The following is a 20,891-nucleotide window of genomic DNA, read 5'->3' on the forward strand; positions in this document are numbered from 1 at the left end:
CAATTTTGTTGTTAGTATTCATATAATTTAAGAAATACTACACTTAAAAATCAGAAGGAAGGTTGGGCAATCTACTTCTGTAGTAATACTGCCTCAGAAACCCAAGGGGGGTCGCTATGATTTGGGTCCGACTCAATGGCAAACAACAACATACTTTAAAAATTTACAACTATAATTATCATATATTCTTCTATGATTAAAATTAATAATAAAATTTACTAAGAATTCCATATGATCTGGTATGGGAGGAGGACCATGGGGAGGGTTGACAGTATGAGTTACCACACTGATGACACCAACCCTGGTGACACTACTGCCTATGACAAACAGTACAAATTATAGTCTACCTCCTGAGGCTGAACAGCTTTTGCCATCTGGGGTTTCCTCTTCTGTTTGTGTAGTCTGGCTCCAGTGCTGGACAGTGGCCTGCGAGTAAAAACATTTCACATAAATTGACTTAACAGTTCCTGCAGTATGATGGGGAAATTGTAATTCTGTCAGATCAAAATATATCATCTTCCTTTGCCTATCGTGTCATTTTTGGTTAATGCCTGGCTTTTTATTTGCTCCCTAGTGGATTATTCCACTTTCATTTTCCTGTTAGCTTCCTTCTTGTCCTGTAATTTATAACTACCACCAATGATTTTCTTTTTCATTCTTTTCAGAGCCCTGCCTCTTAATGATGATGGTGTTGATCTCCAATTTTCAATAAATTATATAATTAATGATTTTATTCAATATTTATTTAAAAATTCATTATGGGTAAATAAATCAGACTTATAGAATGCTAGAATGTTGTCATAGCATCAAGACTATGCCCTGAAGATGAACTGATCTAGATACAAATCAAGTTTCCATTATGTACTTTGTAAGACTTTAAACTAGTCATTAACTCCATTGAGTTTCTATGTTTTTATTTCCACATTAGGAAAAATGTAAACGTTCTTACTTGTAAGATTGTTGTAAGGAATATATATATATATATATGTGTGTGTGTGGAGCTCTGGTAGCATAGTGCCTAATGCACTTGACTGCTAACCAGAAGGCTGGCGGTTCAAACGTACCAGCCACTCCTCAGAAGGAAGATGGGGCAATCTACTTCCGTAGTGATACTGCCTCAGAAACCCAAAGGGGGTCGCTATGAGTTGGGTCCCACTTAACGGCATATAACAACAACTATGTTGTTGTTGTTGTTGTTATATGCCATCGAGTCGGCCCCGACTCATAGCGACCCCTCCTTGGGTTTCCGAGGCAGTATCACTATGGAAGTAGGATTGCCCAACCTTCCTTCTGAGGAGTGGCTGGTGGGTTTGAACCGCCAGCCTTCTGGTTAGCAGTCAAGTGCCTTAGGCACTATGCTACCAGAGCTCCTAACAACAACTATATATATATGCGTATATATATATATACGCATATATATATGCACATATATATATACATACGCGTGTATATATATATATATTTATTTATTCTTATATAAATATAAAAACTTTTATCTATAAAATATAACACCTTTTTGTCTGTATAAATGGAAATAATAACTACTTGTTGTGAGGACTAAATGAGATAGTGGACGTAAAATAGCTTAGCATACTGCTTGTCATAAACTTAGTGATCAGTAAGTGTTAAATATTGTATTCTTATAATAATGCAAATATTTTAAATAATGGGAGTTATTATCATTGTTGTTAGTTGTAAATATTGCAACTAACATAAAGAAAATGACACATATATTGTTGTAAAGGAGTCTTAGTAAAAGGTATACCCAGCCTCTAGTACAAGAACACAAAAACAAAAAAGTCTGCACATTTTTCTGAGTACTTGAAATGAACTAAAGTTAAATTTGAGAAGCTAGGTTATACTTTTCAAGTTAGTTAAATAAGGGCCAAAAAGGTCTTTGAAGAAAGATAAAGGCTTACCTCTTTACTTTCTTGTGCTTTCCTCTGATGCTCTGGTGCCGGATTACTGTAGCAATCACCACAAATATGACAGCCACTGGGAACAGCACCCCAACCACAATGGAAAAGTCTGAAACAGGAGGGGCCTAGTCAGGAGGATGAGAAGTTCACATCTATTCCTCACATTAGTCATAATTTCTTTTCCTTACCTATTGTGTCATTTACATGACACAGGGAGCATACATTCCCTGGAAAATTTCTCATAACTAATGTGCCAATGTTTAAAATGTATTTCGATCATGTTTATTGCAAAAATATTTAGATAAAGAAAATAAATATGAAGCATTAAATATGAGATACATACAGCAATATACTAATGAGATTTCTGAGAAGAGATGATGTTTGCAATAACTGAGAAATCTTTAGTTTGGGAAGAACATATGGAGGAAGAAGGGTGGTAGAGCAGGAGTGAAACATTTTAAAAATGAACCCTTGAAAGAAACAGAGAAAAAGAAACTGAAGCTTTGATATTATATTTTTGTTAGTAGAAAAATAGGAGCTGAGATGGGAGTAAAAGAATTAATAAAGATATAGCTGGGTGTTCTGAAGTTTCTTCTATATTATGATTAGAAAAAAAAGTTATATATATAAAAAAAAATCAAGCTCACTGCCCTCAAGTTGATTCCAACTCATAATGACCCCCATTGGGTTTCCAAAGGTATAAAACTTTATGGAAGCAGACTGCCTCATATTTTTTTCCATGGAGATTTGGACCATTGACCTTCAGGTTAGCAGCCAAATGCCTTAACCACTGCACCACCAGATCTCCTTTAGAGAAATGCTAAATGCCTCCACTTACATAAAGTTCAAAAACAGGAAAAATTAAAAATATGTTGTTTAAGAAAATTAACCTATGGAAAAAAGTAATACCCTCCGCCCCATACACACGCTCCCTATTGTGTTCTTAGGTGCCATCAAGTCAGTTTTGACTCATAGTGACTCAATGTGACAGAATAGAACAGCCTCATAGTGTTTTCTAGACTGTAATCTTTTCAAGAACAGATCTCTGTGTCTTTCTCCTATGGAGCTACTTGGTTTGTTTGAACTGCCAACACGTCAATTAGCATCCAAGCACTTGACTATTGTGGCACCAGGGCTTTTAACACTAGTCTGCTTTGTCTTAATGTTGAATAGTAGTGGTAAGAATGAAATCCTTGTCTTGTTCCTGATCTTTCTGTAATTGATTTCTAATTCCAACTTTGTTTGGAGAATAACCCCCCCCAAAAAACCAAACACACTGCTGTGGAGTCAGATCCAACTCATAGCAACCCCTTTTGGGTTTCTGAGGCGGTATCACTACCGAAGTAGATTGTCCAACCTTCCTTCTGAGGGGTGGCTTGTGGGTTTGAACCGCCAGCCTTCTGGTGAGCAGTCAAATGGCTTAGGCACCCCACCACCAGAGTTCCCTGTTCAGAGAATACACTTTATATTATTGATATTTGTTTTATGGCCTAGTTTGAATGTTTCTAAATCCATTAATAAAACGGGTAGAATTCAAAAGGAAGCTTACTGTATTGGAAGGTGCCCTGGTTGTCCAATGGTTAACCAAATGGGTGGTGGTTCAAACCTACCAGCTGCTCTGCTGGAGATAATATAAGGCAGCCTACTTCCATAAAGATTACAGCTTTGGAAACCCAATGAGGTAGTTCTATTCTGTCCTTTAAGGTTGCTATGAGTTAGAATCTACTCTACAGAAACAGATTTGGTTTACTTTGGGTAACTATATTGGAATATAGGAATCAAGATACTAAACACTAAAGTTTCAAACAAGTGATAAGCATATATGATATTTGAAGATGTTGCAACAACTATAATATGATATAACAATATTTGTAATATCTCTCCTCAGAACAATCAGTGATGTGAGACAAAAAGGAAAGGCTTTGCCCAAAAGCAAAGTTAATAAGTCAAGAAAGGGCTATGAAAACTAGATGAACTGAAATGAAGAAAGCAAGTGGAAATGGGGAGAATACTGACACATAGTGGGATTGTAACTGAAGTCGTTGAACAATCTGTGTATAAATTACTGAATAGGAAATTAGTTTGCTTTGTAAACTTTCCTCTAAACCACAATAAAACTAAAAAAAAATAAATAGTTAAAAATTATATTTGTAGGTTTTTTTGTGATGAAGTCACAGGAATTGCTAATAATGCTGTGGTTTGTTGACTTATGTTCTTATAGTTGGAGAAAATAAATTTCAGCTAGAATTAGATGAAAAGAGAGATCTAATTTTTCCTATTCAAATTGAGATTTAGAATCCCTGCTTATTTTGAAAAATATCATCCCCTGGGGTCCTTCCTGTTGGTGATAGGAAGGGTTTTCCACAATGGAAAAGTCTGAAACAGAGAACACAAAGGCTTAGTCAGGAAGATAAGAAGTTCACATCTAATTTTGTTGTTAGTTTTCATATAATCTAAGAAATACTATACTTATGAAATTTACAAATATAATTATCATATATTCCTGTGCAAGTGAGGCTTTTCTTAATGATAGAATCAGAAGTAGCCCTGGAATTATAACCAAACATACCAATCCGATGTCTCATAAAAAAAGAAAAAATTGATGGGTAAAATTGAATGATTTCATGATGGTATGACACAGAATAAGTTATTTAGAGAAAACATCTCCCTATTTGTAGATGGGAATACAAGTAGCACTCTAGCTGCCTACTTGGTCCTCTGAAGATATAAATCTATGTAATATAATGTAAACTTTCATCACCTGTCCAAGTAAGGAGCTCTAGTGGTGTAGTGATTAAGGCAATTGGCCTTAATCAGTGGTTCAAACCTACCAGCTGCTCCGTGGAAGATGGGGCAGTCTGCTTCCGTAAAAATGTACAGACTTAGAAACCCAAAGGTGGTCACTCTGAGTCAGAATCCACTTGATGGCAGTGAGTTTGGTTATTGGTTTTGGTCCTCCAAGTAAAGAATTTCAAGGAATACTCTAACAATGCATATCAGAATAGATCCTAACATCTTGAATGATAAATAATTAAGGAAATAAAATACAAACAACAATATGGATACTATAAAAAGATTACATATAAAATAATATATGGAAATATAATACAGAGAAAAATAATTTTTCAGAAAAAAATAATAAAGAATCAAAGCATATAAGGGTAGCATCTGCTTGATTACTAGTTTTACTGATTGTTGTTGAGTCACCTCTAACTCCTGGTGACCCCATGTGTATTAAAGTAGAACTGTACTCATAGGGTTTTCAATAACTGATAGTTCAGAAGTAGGTCATGAAACCTTTCTTCTGAACTTCCAGACTTTTGGTTAACAACCAACCATGTTAACCATTTGTAGCACCCAAGGACTCCATCCAAGCTACAAGATAAAGCCCCTAGAACTACTCTCATGAGGAGTGAGGCTTGCAGGGGCCTGAGAAGCAGAGCACAAGCTAACTGCGAACACACATACTACATTACATAGAGAAGGAAAATGGAGGAGAGCTGGTGAAAAGCAGCTTTCTCAAAAGGAAAATATGATAAAGAGCTCTCTCCTCAAGCTAAAGTACTCCTCACCTTGGTGACTGAGGTTAGGGTCCCCATTCTGACTGCATCCCACCCAAATGGTCTTCCTACCCTGCCTACCTTCTAACACAGAGCTCATAGCTAGATTCCCATCAGGGGAGGTATATGTAAGTACAACAAGCATACAAAGATAGGGAAAAAAAAAAAAATCTGACCTAATTTAATTCAGCTTAATCCCTCCTTCAACTAAGGATTAGTGTATCCTGACTTTGAAACAAAATAAAAGAAACCAAAACAAACAATGGTAACAACAACAAACCCAGCACAATGAAATAAAAGAGGCAGGGTGAATAAACAGAACAATCAGACTTACAAGAAAAAGAGATAATTCAGAGAAAAGAATTGAACCTAACATCACACGCCCCCAAAAAAAATCTATTTCACATTCTCAAAGAGTTTTTTTTGAGAATATTATATGTATGAATTTCGTAGAGGTGGCCATAAAAGAAAGAAATCATGAAACAAGAAAACATGGGAAATTAACATATAAAATTTTAGGAAATCTTTTAAGGCGCTCTGGTGGTGTAGTGTTTAAAGCATTTGGCTACTAACTAAAAGGTTGGGTGGTTTGAACTATGGGAGAAAGATGAAGCAGTCTACTTCTGTAAATATTTACACCCTTGGAAGCCCTGTGGGGCAGTTCTACTCTGTCCTAAATGGTAGCTATGAATCGAAATCTACTTGATGGCAGTGGGTTGATTTTTTTCTTTTTTTGGATCATGTTTTTAATATCTATATGATAAAGATTCCAAGAAGAAAGAAAATAGCAATGAAATCTTGTAAAAACATGGATGAAGAGAGCAGTTTTCTGAGCAGATGTGTAATGTTACCTACGGAAGACCACTGTGGAGTCATCACAGTCAGGTGGGGCCCAACCTTCTTTACACTGACACTGCAGCTCATGGTCACACACCTAGAGGATCAACCATCTGATTAGTATTCCCACCAGAACCACCATAACATCAAAGGCTTATTCATGCATGAAGATGGAAAAGGAATAATGCCTGCTCTGTCTCATTTCATCTATAATGTATCGATCAATAATAGGAATTTCATTAATGGACTTGTAAAAGAAACTTTGCATTGAACCACACTACTGAAGGGTTAACAAACATAATTCCAATCATTTCATGTTGAAAAGATTACGTTAGCCTTGTCACAACTGACATAAAATTATATAAGACTTGTAAAACTTAGGGAATCGTTTTCTAAAAACTTACAGCGTGTCCTTTGCATTTAGATGAGCAATTGGTTGATTTGTAGGCTTTCTCGATATCCATACATTCTGCATTAATGCAAACCTGAAAGTGATGTGAAATACAGAAAGCTGACATTAATGTCCAGTGGTTTTAGCTTGACTTTTTGCAATTTAGTCTTATATGTTATTAATCACTGTTATTGTGATGTGGTAAATGATGAAGTGAAAGAGCTGAACAGAAGATTTCAAAAGACAGCTCAAGAAGAAAAAGTAAAACAATTATTACCCTAATCCTGTCCTACCATTGTATTTCAAGAGCAGATAATTTGTTTTCTAGTATTCAGGTCCACAGATGGAGAGCAATTTTGCTTCAGCATGAAATACATGAAATACACTGAGAACCTCACTCATACTTAATTTAGATAAGGAGAGTTGAGACTGAGCTGATGAGATTTAAATGAGATTTTAGACTTGAGCTGGTACGGGAATTAGTTGACTTTTGGAGGACCTTGGAATGTGGTGAATGTATTTTGCATTTGGAATGAACATAAATATTTAGGAGCCAGTGGGCAGAGTATGGTAGAATAATGACTCCCAAAATGCCCATGTCCTAATCTACATAATCTGTGAGTATGATATTTGACACAGGAAAAGTACATTCACCTGGTCAGTAGTTTTATAAAATATTGGTCAGCTTGGGGTTTCTGATGTATTCTCATGATTAGATTGAGGTTTTGTATTTTGGGGAAGAAATGATATATTGCCCTTCTTAGGACCTCATTCATACAAGATATTGGCATATCTTTTTACTCATGATGTCATACTTTTCCACTATAAAGTCACTATTTTCCTCCTTGTCATTAATAAATATAATACGGGGAGATATGCTGAGACCATACTAATATCTTGCCCACCAATTTTATTATCTGTTAATGGCTCTTTTGGTGGCAGTGAGTTTGGTTCTTTCTGGTTTGGTCTGAAAATTACTGTAATCTTTTTGTGGTCGTTCTCTATGTTTCTCATTCTCTCTACATTTGTTAATTTTAATTCTACTGTAACAAAGAGCTGTTCTTTCTGCCATACGCATTTATTATATCACTATGTAGTCAACCATATTTATTTTAGTCTATGGGTTACAACTCAGTATCACTATTCACACTATTAATTCATTGCTCAAATATTTCAGCTTTGATCAAGAGCAATTTCAAGTTGGTCCTTGACCTTACATCATTTCCCTATCATTTTGTAGCACTTCTTTACTATCTGGCTCCACAAGACATTCCAGTCTCATCTTGTATGTTCTGTACTCCAGCCCTGGAATCAGCTAGTTCTCCACAAAGCCCTGATTCTTTATTGAGACACCAAAATGTAGGTGCTAAATGTGCTTATTGTTATTAGAATGTTATCAGGTCTAAAGGGGGAAAAAAGAAGAAGAACACAAAGTAAAGTGTTATAAGGAAATGTACAAAGATCTGGAGTTAAAAAAGCGGGGAGGGGGGATAAACATGCTCAGCATTTCTCAAGCTGAAAGAACTGAAGAAATAATTCAAGCCTTGAGTTGCAACATTGAAGGATTCTATGGACAAAATATTAAATGATGCAGGAAGCATCAAAACAAGGTAGAAGGAATATACAGTGTCATTGTATCAAAAAGACTTGGTTTAAACCCAATAATTTCAGGAAGTAGCATATGATTAAGAACCAATGGTATTGAAGGAAGAAGTCCAACCTGCACTGAAGCAATTGGTGAAACACAAGGTGCCAGGAATTGAAGGAATGTCAATTGAGAGATTTCAGCAAATGGATGGAATGCTAAAAGCACTCACTTGTCTATGGCAACAAATTTGGAAAACAGCTACTTGGACATCCGACTGGAAGAGAACCATATTTGTGCCCATTCCAAAGAAAGAATATCCAACAAAATGTGATAATTATTAAACAATATCATTAATGTCATATGCAAGTACAATTTTGCTGAAAATAACTCAGAAATATTTGCAGCAGTACATTGGCAGGGAGTTGTCAGAAATTCAAACTGGATTCATGAAAGGATACAGAATGAAAGACATCATTTCTGATGTCAGATGGTTCTGGGCTGAAAGCAGAGAATAAATGAAAGATGTTTACCTGTGTTTTATTAACTATACAAAGGCATTCAAGTGTGTGTGTCATGACAAATTATGGATAATACTGCAAAGAATAGGAATTTCAGAACACTTAATTGTGCTTGTGAAGAACTTATCCATAGACCAAGAAACAGTAGTTTGCACAGAAAAGAGGGTACTGCATGGTTTAAAATCAGAAAAGGTGTGTGTCAGGGTTGTATCTTTCCACCATACTTAATCAATTTGTATGCTGAACAAATAATCTGGGAACCTGGACTATATGAAGAAGAAAGTGCCATCATGATTGGAGGAAGGCTCATTAACAATCTGTGATATGCAGATGACACAATTTTGCTTGCAAAGGAGGATTTGAGGCATTTAACTGAAGAGCAAATACTATAGTCTTCATTATTGAATGCAGCTCAACACAAAGATATAAAAAATTCTCACACCTGAACCAGTCAGCAATATTATGTTAAATGAAGAAAATATTGAAATTGTCAGGGATTTCATTTCACCTGGATCCACAACCAATGCCCAATAGAAATAGCAGTTAAAAAATCAAATGACCAAACTCACTGCTGTCGAGTCGGATCTGACTCATAGTGACCCCTTCTTGGGTTTCTGAGGCAGTATCACTATGTAAGTAGATTGCCCAACCTTCCTTCTGAGGAATGGCTGGTGGGTTTGAACTGCCAGCATTCTGGTTAGCAGTCAAGTGCCTTAGGCACTATGCCACCAGAGCTCCCAAATAACATATTACAGTGGGTAAATCTGGTGCAGAGGACCTCTTTAAAGTGTCAAAAAGCAAAGACTTTGAGATTTAAGGTGCATTTGACCATGGTATTTTTAATCACTTCTTAGGCATGTGAAAGTAGACAATGAATAAATAACGAAGATCAAAAAAGAATTGTTCCGTTTGAAATAAGGTGTTGGCAAAGAATATTGAATGGCAGAAGCACGAACAAATATGTCTTGCAAGAAGTACAGCCAGAATGCTCCTTAGAAGTGAAGATGATGAGTCTTCTCACATATTCTGGGCATGTTATTAGGTGGGACCAGTCCCTAGAAAAGGACATCATGCTTGATCAAGTAAGGGATCAGAGGAAGACTCTCAGTGCCATGGATCTCGCACAGTGGCTGCAACAATTGGCTCAAACATAGGAATGATTGTGATGATGGTGCAGGACCAGGGAGTGTTTCATTCTATTGTATATTCAATAGCACCTAATAACAACAACAAATGTTGTAATCAAAATTATCTCTTTATTAAGAAAATCAGAGCATTCTTTTGAAAAAGGAAGATGAGATAATTTTTATAATAAAATGAGAAGTCCTCCTTGGAAAAGACTTTCTTCCTTCATTTCATTCTTTGTGGATCATTTCCTTAATCTACAACCTCAGTCAACTGCTAAGAATGATATTTTAGCACAGAACTAAGCACTGCACATAATATCAAATGCCATTCCAAAGGAAAATATTTAAAAACTACATACTAGTACCTCTTTGAATCTCTGGTGGTGTAGGGGAGATGTGGTGGTGTAGTGCCTAAGGCATTTGACTGATAACCATAAAGCTGGTGGCTCAAACCTACCAGCCACTCCTCAGAAGGAAGATTGGGCAATCTATTTCCATAGTGATACTGCCTTGGAAACCCAAGGAGGGGTCCCTATGAGTTGGATCCAATTCAACCGCTGTGAGTAGGCATGGGAATGCTGGAAAATGATAAGGAAAACCAAAGAAGAGTTGATATTGTGGTGCTGGTGAAGAATCTTGAAAATATAATGGAATACCAGAAGAACAATCAAATCTGTCCTGGAAGAAGACAGACTTGGAATGCTCCTTGGAAGCAAGAATGGCCAGACTTCATCTTACCTACTATGGTCATATTGTCAGAAGGGAGTCTTCCTTGGAGAAGGATATCATGCTTGGTAAAGTAGAGGGTCAGTGAAAAAGGGGAAGAGCTTCAATGAGATGGATTGACACAGTGGCTGCAACTATGGGCTCAAGCATAGCAAGGATTGTGAGGATGGCACAGGACTGGGCAGTATTTCATTCTGTTGTGCGTAGGGTACCCAGGGTTGCTTTGAATTGGAGCTGACTCAATGGTATCTAACAACAAAAACAATATCATGTCATGTGAAATATTAAATTAATTATGTTGTTGTTGTTGTTGTTATGTGCCGTCGAGTCAGACCCGACTCATAGCGATCCCTCCTTGGGTTTCCGAGGCAGTATCACTACGGAAGTAGATTGTCTCATCTTCCTTCTGAGGAGTGGCTGGTGGGTTTGAACCGCCAGCCTCCTGGTTAGCAGTCAAGCGGCTTAGCCACTACGCTACCAGAGCTCCTAAATTAATTATAATTTATATAAATATCAATAATTCATATAAATATAAATAATATTCTTATTGTTTTATTTATTATTATCAAAGTGACTATTATTTGTTGAGTAGCTACTAACTTTCATGTACTAAAATTTGCTAAGTGTAACAATCCAGTATTAATAGATACTTTGTAAATATTATCAAAGCAATGAATGAATATATGCATAAATGAATAGCATAACCATTGTTTTGAAAACTATGTGTTATGTAACAACAAGAGGTAGCCACAGGATTGGGAGTTTGGTGTCCTTCCCATACCTGACTTTACCCAGAGCAACTCCATTTTTTTAAAAAAATATATATTTAGAATTCCTCAGATGATCTCATTTGAATAAAAGATTCTACCGCCAAAAAGAAGTTTGAAAATTTTTGCTATTGAAGATCCAAATACATAACAATTCAAATTTATTAACATACATGGCAGGTGGTGTTGGTTGTCACAGACACCTGGCTTTATCTATATCCTGGGCATGCATGCACCCCAGGATGCCTCAGGCCTTCTTTATTTTTAAAGGTGAATTGCCAAGAACCTCAGACAACTATAATAATTTCCTTTCCCTTGACAGGCATAAGTTTAGGAATGGACAGCTGATATAATTTTGGGCAATAAAAAATAATGCCAATTCTTCTGGGAGGGTGTCTGGGGAAAAACTCTTTATAGAAAAGATATTTGAGGAAAACCTTTCCTTTTCTGCTTCTGCCATTAGCATCTGTGTGTGTGGCTTGAAAATGGGTAGCGATCCTGGACCATGAGAGGAGTCAGCTTGAATGGATGTGTCAGCAATCTAAGAAGGCAGAAGGTAAAGATAAAAGGAACCTGGGTCCTTGGTGATGACATTTACTACTGCATTAATTACAAAGGAACCCCAATTCCTCTACCTCTGAACTTTTGGTTATGAAATAATGGATATCCTAATTGTTTAAGTCAGTTTTAGTTATTTTTCTCTCCCTCTGTAATCTAAAGCAACCTAACTCATGCAGCATGTGAACTGGTATTATAGGGTGACAGTCTTAAGAAAAGAAATATTATAAAATCAAAAATGAATTATATATTTGTAATAATAATTAAGAAAGAAAGAAAATTTGCAATTGTGACCTACAAACAGAAATCAAGTGACTTGTAGAAATAATATTTTGCAACAAAGATTTCAATAAATAAAGGTTTGCAGGCCTTGAGATTGAATCATTTCTGTTATAGTTGAGAAAATTGAGATGTATAGGAGTTTAACAGATGGTGGTTAAAGAGTTCTCTGGCATGTAGTTATTATGGGAAGGTCTAAAGACACACAATATTTTTTATTGTGTCCCTGTATGGAGGAGCAGGGGAGGAGAATTGGATGTTAACTCTAGAGCTCATCTTGTTGCTTTTAGTTAAGCTAACTCATAAAGATTGATAAAGGATACCTAAATATCTTTCTATTAAAAAAAATCCCAAATCATTCTATACTTCAGAAGCAATAACTATGTAAATTAAAAGATAAGCATCAATAATAAGGATGGTGTTAATACCAGGGGATTCCTTAACCCAATCATCTCTTCTCTCCTTAAGTTCCCAGGGAGATATATGGTCAATTATTAAAACACTCATACCAGAGGGACTTGGCCCTATAAAAGACAGAAAAAGGGATCATAATGTTTTTGAAATGCTTTCTAATATCTTTGAAAGTTTCACCACTAGAAAACATGAATGAATTTGTATCTGGAAACTGTCAAATTCAATTAAAGAATTTTCCTATTTTATGTGGAAATCTTGCCCTTGATTTTGACTTATCCATCAGGAAATATAGTGGGAAAGTAGAAAAGTGTTATAAATATCTGCTAGAAGCAATAATTAACATTTTAATTTCAAATCCATATGCATGAATAGACTTTTCTAAATCTGTATTTGTAGGTGCCATGGGCTCAGAGACCATGCCAACTCCATTTACTTTTTTATCTATAGAACTGATCAGACTATTTTGTACAACTAGAGGAGCTCTGGTAGCATAGTGGCTAAAGCACTTGACTGCTCACCAGATGGCTGGCGGTTCAAACCCATCAGCCACTCCTCGGAAGGAAGGTTGGGCAATCCTACTTCCGCAGTGATACTGCCTCGGAAACCCAAGGAGGGGTCGCCATGAGTCAGGGCTGACTTGACGGCACATAACAACAACAACAACAGGGAGTCAATAGGAGCTCTAGTAGCACAGTGCCTAAGGCATTTGACTGCTAACCAGAAGGCTGGCGGTTCAAACCCACCAGCCACTCCTCAGAAGGAAGGTTGGGCAATCTACTTCCATAGTGATACCGCCTCGGAAACCCAAGGAGGGGTCGCTATGAGTCAGGTCTGACTCAATGGCACATAACAACAACAAGGAGTCAATAAATATTTACTGACTTAAACTTTATTCTTCATAATTACTTCCTAAAATGTTTTACAAGCAATGTCGACATTGATCCTTTAAGTTCAGTTAATCAGTTAATAAATGTACATTTAAATAGCCAAAAAAGGTCAAGTAAATAAGATAACATATTCAAGAATTATTTTACCTCAATGGAAAGTCAGGGTAACTCTTGGGTAGTATAAATATCTTAATGCTATAAACAGGGTAACTGTAATATTCTATGAGATACGATCCTCCTTATTATCAATGCTAATATGTTGGTCCTGGCTAAATAGCTTTTGTGTCTGGGATTAGGAGATTGTTGTACTGTCAATGGATGTATAGACCTGTTAACTGAAGCCCACACTCTGGGACATTCAGGTTTTCAGACCTAGTTAGGAAAGCAAAACACATGCAGCTATGTGCTATCAGCATGAAAATTAAACTCGTCTTCAAATTGTATCTAAGAGTCAGTTATTTCCAAATATTGTCATGCTGTTTGATCAAGAATATTATTAGTGATCCTTATTGGTTATTTACCAGATGGTCTACCAGTTACTTCTCTCATGGTGCTACATTTAAAATCCCTACCTGTACCAAGACATGGGAAAACGAAGCAACTAGTGAATAACTGAGAAGCATTAAAGTATGTTTTGAGTGATACCTACAATTTAAACTTACCTTCTTATTTCCACATTTAGTTCCATTGGCCACCATGCCTATTTCTTGAATGGTATCTTCAGGATCGAATGTTTTACATGTCAGAAAAGTTACTATGCGTCCTTTCCAGGGTAAATTATCTGACCCACCTTGACAGAACAACTTCCCACACATGGCATCACTGAGGAAAAGTCAAAGTTCATTGCATTGAAATTCTAGGATCTAAGATACAGTTTTACATAAATGCAAATAAGTTCTACGACTATGAATGTTTAATTAATGGTATTTCTCTCTGCAATAGAGGCTGCTACTTCTCTTTTACCTCCAGTTTCCTATTCTTTCTCAGTAATAGAATCACTGTATATAATCAGGGCAGAGGATTGCTCAAAAAACACATCCTCCAAATTCCAGTACTCCTAATTCTGGCCAGTTTCCTAATTTCTGTCCAGTGAGAAGGAAGCAGAATATTAAGTGCAAATTCTTTACTGAGTACAACAGGATATGTCCCATTCTCAACTCTTTCTACGTTTTGCTTGTTGGAATGTGATAACTAGAGCTACCTATGTTAGAAGCTATCATAGACTTGGCAATGGAGATCATATGTATGATGGAACTGGAAGCTATAAGAATTCCTAACATCAGGAAGTTACCTCAGAAATAAATTTCTATCTTGTTACAACTGAAGTGACTTATTTTTTTGTTACTTGCAGCAGAATAATTCCAAAAAAATTCAAAAGATATAAACCTCAGTTTCAACTGTAACCAATACAAAACTGAACCTTGGCTGACACTCAAAGGCATCATGTGGAGGAACTGAAGGGCTGCCTCTTTGACGATACAGATGAACCAGCTCAGCACTCAAAAACCATAAATTTTTTTCCAAAACAGATAAAATTGTAGTAAATATCTTTATGCAGATTCAAAGCTGGGTTGTGGAACAGTACTCTGAAAGTGATCCAATCATATTCTTCTTATGACTGCTGGTGGTGATAGAAAAGATGATTGTGGAGTGGAGAAAGGCAGACAAGCATTGGGAGAATGATACACCTCTGGCTCTGGTAGCAGAAATTATCCAGTGCTCATATAAGCAGTTTTTCAGAATAGTGCATGGGAACCAATGCATGTGTGTGAATATGTGTGCTTGTGTGTGTGTGTGTGTGTGTGTGAAGTATAGAACTATCGTGTTCCCTTTTCCCACTCACCATCTCTCAAGCTGCATATTGCCTTTCACATAAACTCTTCCCCCCCACCGGCCCCTTGAATCTTCTCTGATTTTCTCTAAAGACAACAGGATATCATTATTAACACTCAGCACATTAGTTTTCAATGGAAAAACTTTAGGGAAATGCTATTATGTTCAACCTCTTATTTTAAATTATTTTTCATGGGTAAAATCTGAGACAGGTACAGAGTGTTTTAATCCACAATAAGTAAGTTTAATTTTAAAAGTCATCTTAAAATTTTGGGAAAAAAACAACTCATAAAAATTCTCAAGTTCATCTGGTGTGATAATCTTTGTCCTAAGATAAAAAATGTTAAAATTAATTCTTCAGATAACTTGTCAATCTTTTCTCTCACTGTTTCATTTTTAATGCAATTTCATTGCAAGATTAAATAAATTTGTACAAACATTTCAATGGTTGTTCCTCTGAGTAGAATATTCTATTTCTGCCCCTAGAATCAAGGAACACTTGTGGCACAATGGTTAAAGCATTGGGCTGTTATCTGAAAGGTTGGCAGTTCAAACTCACCTAGTGGCTCCATGTGAGAAAAGACCTGATGATCTACTTCCATAAATATTACAACCTAGGAATCCCTATAGGAGCTCTAGTGGCCTAGCGCCTAAGGCATTTGATTGCTAACCAGAGGGTTAGTGGTTCAAATCCACCAGCCACTCCTCAGAAGGAAGATGGGACAATCTACTTCCATAGTTATATTGCCTTGGAAACCCAAGGAGGGGTTGCTATGAGTTGAATCCCACTTGACGGCAGTGAGGTTTTTTTGTTTTTTGTTTTTTTTGAGGAATCCCTATGGGGCGGTTTTATTCTGTCATGCAGGGTCACTGTGAGTTGGAATTGACTTGAGTTGGAATCGACTTGAGGGTACACAACAAAAACTTACAATCATAATGAAAAATAATAGATTGGAAATACTCAAATTATACTGGAAAATTCATGGACAAATTTCCAACCAAGCCCACTCATTTTGGCATGTTCCACCTCAAATATCCACACCACTTAACAAAGACTATACCCAGTGCCATCTGAAGACCTACCACGAAGGACTTGAAGAAAGAGATAATTTCTTATTTTATTCCCAGCTCCTAGCCCACCACACGGCACATAATAGTCACTCAGTAAATCATTCTCAAATGAATGTTGTCCAAATTCATTTTCCATTATATGTAAGAAACTGAAAGTTGAGGATGGCAGCATGCTCTTCTCTGGTCCATGGAGCAGGAAGACTCAAACAAGGGCACTTACTTTGCTTTACAGGGAATGCGTGTGTCATCCACTTTGCGACAGTACCCGTACTTTGACCCACCTTCATTCCTGTTGAAACATGACTTATCTGCAACCTCAGATCCTAGAACAGGCCATAAGGGCATATTTGAAAGAAAAGAGAGAGAGAGAGAGAGAGAGAAAGAGAATAAATTCAGTGCTGGAAAGTACTAATAAAATATAAAACCAGTGTGAAAATTACTACTTTAGCATAATTTCATTGACCATCAACAGAAATATAGGCTGCAAATAATTTGACCAAAGAGATAGTTGAGTTAAAAATGTTATTTTAAATATTCTGCTATTATATGTTTGATATCCAAACTTTTGGAAATATTTGGATTATTTACTGAAGGTTGATAATTTATCTAAAAGGACTTAGCTAAGAGAACACAGTCATTATATTACCATCCCACATGCAGATATTCAAATATTGTCTTGCTGGTATGTGCTATTGTGACAGCTACCAGCTATGATTAATTATGGTCTTACTATGCACCAGGCATACACAAGCATCACATATGTGTATAATTTAATTTCACATGTAATCCTTCTCAGAGGTCCATCAGATGGGAAGAGAATATAGTGGTTAAGAACTCAGGCTTTAAGTAAGACTAAGCAGTTGCATGACCTTGGGCAAGTAACTTAGCCTCTTTGTGGCCTGCTTTGTCCTCTGTAAAATGAGGATATATAATGATACCTACATCATACAGTTGTGAGAATTGAGTGACTTAATATAAGTGAACCACAGAGAACAGTACCTTGCAAGTGGTTAACAAACACTAGCCATTCTTATTATCATTCTCATGTTATCAATAAAGAAACTGATTACAACACAAAGAGATGAGAAACCAGACTTCACTTTCTCTCTGAGACTAAGACATGCATGCCCTTTCTCCATGTTGGGCTATCATCTAAAGATTAGTAGAAATCTTCTAAAAACTTCAAATTCAGTCTTAAAAAACAAACAAACAAACCAAAAAAAAATATGTTGTTGTTGTTGTTATTTGCTGTCAAGTTGGCCCCGACTCATAGCGACCCCTCCTTGGGTTTCTGAGGCAGTATCATTACAGAAGTAGGATTGCCCAACCTTCCTTCTGAGGAGTGGCTGGTGGGTTTGAACCGCCAGCCTTCTGGTGAGCAGTCAAGTGCCTTAGCCACTATGCTACCAGAGCTCCCATTACTTATATTAGTAATATTTATTGATTTCATTTTTTTGTTGTTGTTAGGTGCCAACGAGTTGTCTCCTACTCATAGCGACCCTATATACAACAGAATGAAACACTGCCAAGTCCTGTACCACCCTCATGATCCCTGTTACACCTAAGCCCATAGTTGTCAGCATTGTGTCAATCCATCTTGTTGTGGGTCCTCCCTTTTTTCGTTGAACCTCCACTTTACCAAGCATAATTTCTTTCTCTAGGGAATGGTTCCTTCTCACAATATGGCCAAAGTAAGTGAGACAAAGCTTAGCCATTCTCATTTCCGAGGAACATTCGGCTACACTTCCTCCAGGACAGATTTGTTTGTTCTTTTAACAGTCCATGGTCCTCTCAGTATTTTTTACCAATACTACAATCGCCTTCTGAATCCAGCTTGCATTTCTGGAAGTTCTCTGTCAATATACTGCTACAACTGTTTTTGAATGATCTTCAGTAAGATTTTATTTGCAAGTGATATTAGTGATATTGCTCAGTAATTTCCACATTCTGTGAGATGATCTTTCTTTGGAATGGGTACAAATATGAATCTCTTCCAGTCAGTTGGCCAAGTAGCTGTCTTGGCATAGTTGAGTGGGTGCCTCCAGCAGGGCATTCATTTGTTGAGACATCTCAATGGGTATTCTGTCAGTTCCTGGAGTCTTGTCTTTCAGCCAATTCCTTAAATACAGCCTGGACTTCTTCCTTTAATACCATTGTCTCTTGATCATATGCCACCTCCTAAAATGGATTAGCCTTGACTAATTCTTTTTGGTACAGTGCTTCCTGCATCATTCAATATTTTGCCCATAGAATCTCAATATTGCAATTCGAGGCTTGAATTTTTTCTTTAATTCTTTCAGCTTGAAAAATGACCTTTTGGTTTTCCACCTCCAAGCCTTTTCACATTTCATTATAATAATAGATTTTATCTTTTCAAGCTGCACTTTGAAATCGTCCATTCAGCTCTTTTATCTTTTCATTTCTTCCATTTGCTTTAGGTGGTCTCTGCTCAAGGGCAAGTTTCAGTGTCTCTTCTGACATTCATTTTGCTCTTTTCTTCCTTTCTTGTCTTTTTATGAACTCTTGCTTTCTTCATGGATGATGTTCTTGATGTCATCCCACAATTCTTCTTGTTTTCTGTCATTGGTGTTCAATGTCTCAAATCTATTCTTTACATGGTCTCTAAATCAGGAGGGATATAATCAAGGTCAGATTTTGGCTTTTGTGGACTTTTTAAAAAATTGTCATAAATTTCAAGGTGGACTCACATATGACCAGTTGATGGTCTGTTCCACAATCACCTCCTGGACTTGTTTCAGCTAGAGAGGTTGAGCTTTTCCATCACTTCTTGCCACAAATGTAGTCAGTCTCATTCTTGTGAACTCCATCTGGTGAAGTCCACATGTATAGCTGCCATTTGTGTTGTTGAAAAAAGGTATATGCAATGAATAAGTCATTACTATTGCAAAATTTTATCATGTGTTCTCCAGCGTTATTTCTATCACCAAGGCCATATTTTCAAACTACTAGTGATTCTTCTTTGTTTTCAAATTTTGCATTACAATTGCCAGTGATAACAAACACATCTTGATTGCATGTTTGGTCAATTTCAGACTGCAGAAGTGGATAAAATCTTCAATTTCCTCATCTTTGCCTTTGGTGGTTGGTGAGTAAATTTGAATAATAGTAGTGTTAACTGGTCTGCCTTGTAGGCATATGGGTATTATACTGTCACTCACAGCACTGTACTTCAGGATAGATCTTGAAACATTCTTTGTGATTACAAATGCCATGCCATTCCTCTTCAATTTGTCATTTCTGGTAAAGTAGATCATATGGTTGTCTGATACAGAATGGGTCAAAACCAGCCCATTTCAGCTCACTAATGTCTACGATATTGATCTTTTTGCATTCCTTTTCATTTCTGACAATTTCCAATTTTCCTAGAGTCATACTTCATACATTGCATGTTCTGATTATTAATGGATGTTTTCAGCTGTTTCTCCTCATTTTGAATGATACCACATCAGCAAATGGAAGTCCTGAAAACTTTACTATGTGCTAGGCATCACATATTTGTATAATTTAATTTCATATGTAATCCTTTTCAGAGGTCCATCAGATGGGCAACAGAATATAGTGGTTAAGAATTAATGCTTTTTATAATAATAAAATATCAACATTGAAAAGGATACATATTTCTAAGCCCCAAATTCAATGATTTCTAGTAAAATTGGAGAAAGTATCATTAATGCACCTGATATTGCATGCTAACTTTTTCCAGTTTACAATATGTCTTTTCCATTCCCAAGCATTACATATTCTACCTTACAGCTGCAGTAATTGCTTTGGATCGATGTCCTATAATGCATTTCACTAATCAGTATCCTTGAACTTTGAAATCATTTCCAATATTCTATAATTATGTATGTTGTCCTGTGTATATATACATTTTTTTCTATCAGGAAGTACACAGCTATCTAAAGATAACGTATGAATTAGTTCTTTTTATTATTTTTATTTTATTTTATTGTGATTTCAGTGAAGATTAACAGAGCAAATTCACTTTCCATACAGCAGTTCACATACACTTTGTCTCATGTCATTGACCACAGTTTACCACAATGCAACAGGTCCCCTCCCAATTCCTCCCCATAGTTACCTCTTCCCAGTGTCCATCCCTCCATACACTCCAGATCCCTGAGCTGTCTCCCTGTGCATAAGCAACCCGTCTTTCTTCCATGATTGTTCTCTCCAAAGAGTATATCTACTTGAGGTAAATGTTCAACTCATATGCCCGTATTTTGTTTGGCTGGAAACCACAGGTGTGGGTTCAATTCCAGACCTGAAGGACAGCTAGGGGTCATAGTCTCAGGGGTTCCACCAGGCTCTATTGGACCAGCAAAACCTGGTCCCCACTTTCTTTTTTTCCCTCCAAATGATTTTGAGTTTTGTCTCACATTGTTCTCCCTCTCT

At 36.6% G+C, this 20,891-nt stretch overlaps 1 protein-coding gene across 1 annotated transcript in view; it reads right to left on the reverse strand.

The window, feature by feature from the left end:
- The window catches only part of ADAM28 (ADAM metallopeptidase domain 28), a 116,974-nt gene that overhangs the window by 4,238 nt on the left and 91,845 nt on the right, over positions 1–20,891 (reverse strand). The window contains exons 14-19 of the mRNA XM_007938785.1: positions 16,696–16,798; positions 14,234–14,393; positions 6,721–6,801; positions 6,335–6,413; positions 1,920–2,028; positions 348–426 (exon numbers count right to left, since the gene is read on the reverse strand). Of these exons, the coding sequence (XP_007936976.1) occupies positions 348–426; positions 1,920–2,028; positions 6,335–6,413; positions 6,721–6,801; positions 14,234–14,393; positions 16,696–16,798 (611 nt within the window). The remainder of the gene's footprint in view (positions 1–347; positions 427–1,919; positions 2,029–6,334; positions 6,414–6,720; positions 6,802–14,233; positions 14,394–16,695; positions 16,799–20,891) is intronic.

Source organism: Orycteropus afer, unplaced genomic scaffold, assembly GCF_000298275.1.
Source record: "Orycteropus afer afer isolate SDZICR_OR568_19922 unplaced genomic scaffold, OryAfe1.0 scaffold00053, whole genome shotgun sequence".
Classification (NCBI taxonomy): Eukaryota; Metazoa; Chordata; class Mammalia; order Tubulidentata; family Orycteropodidae; genus Orycteropus; species Orycteropus afer.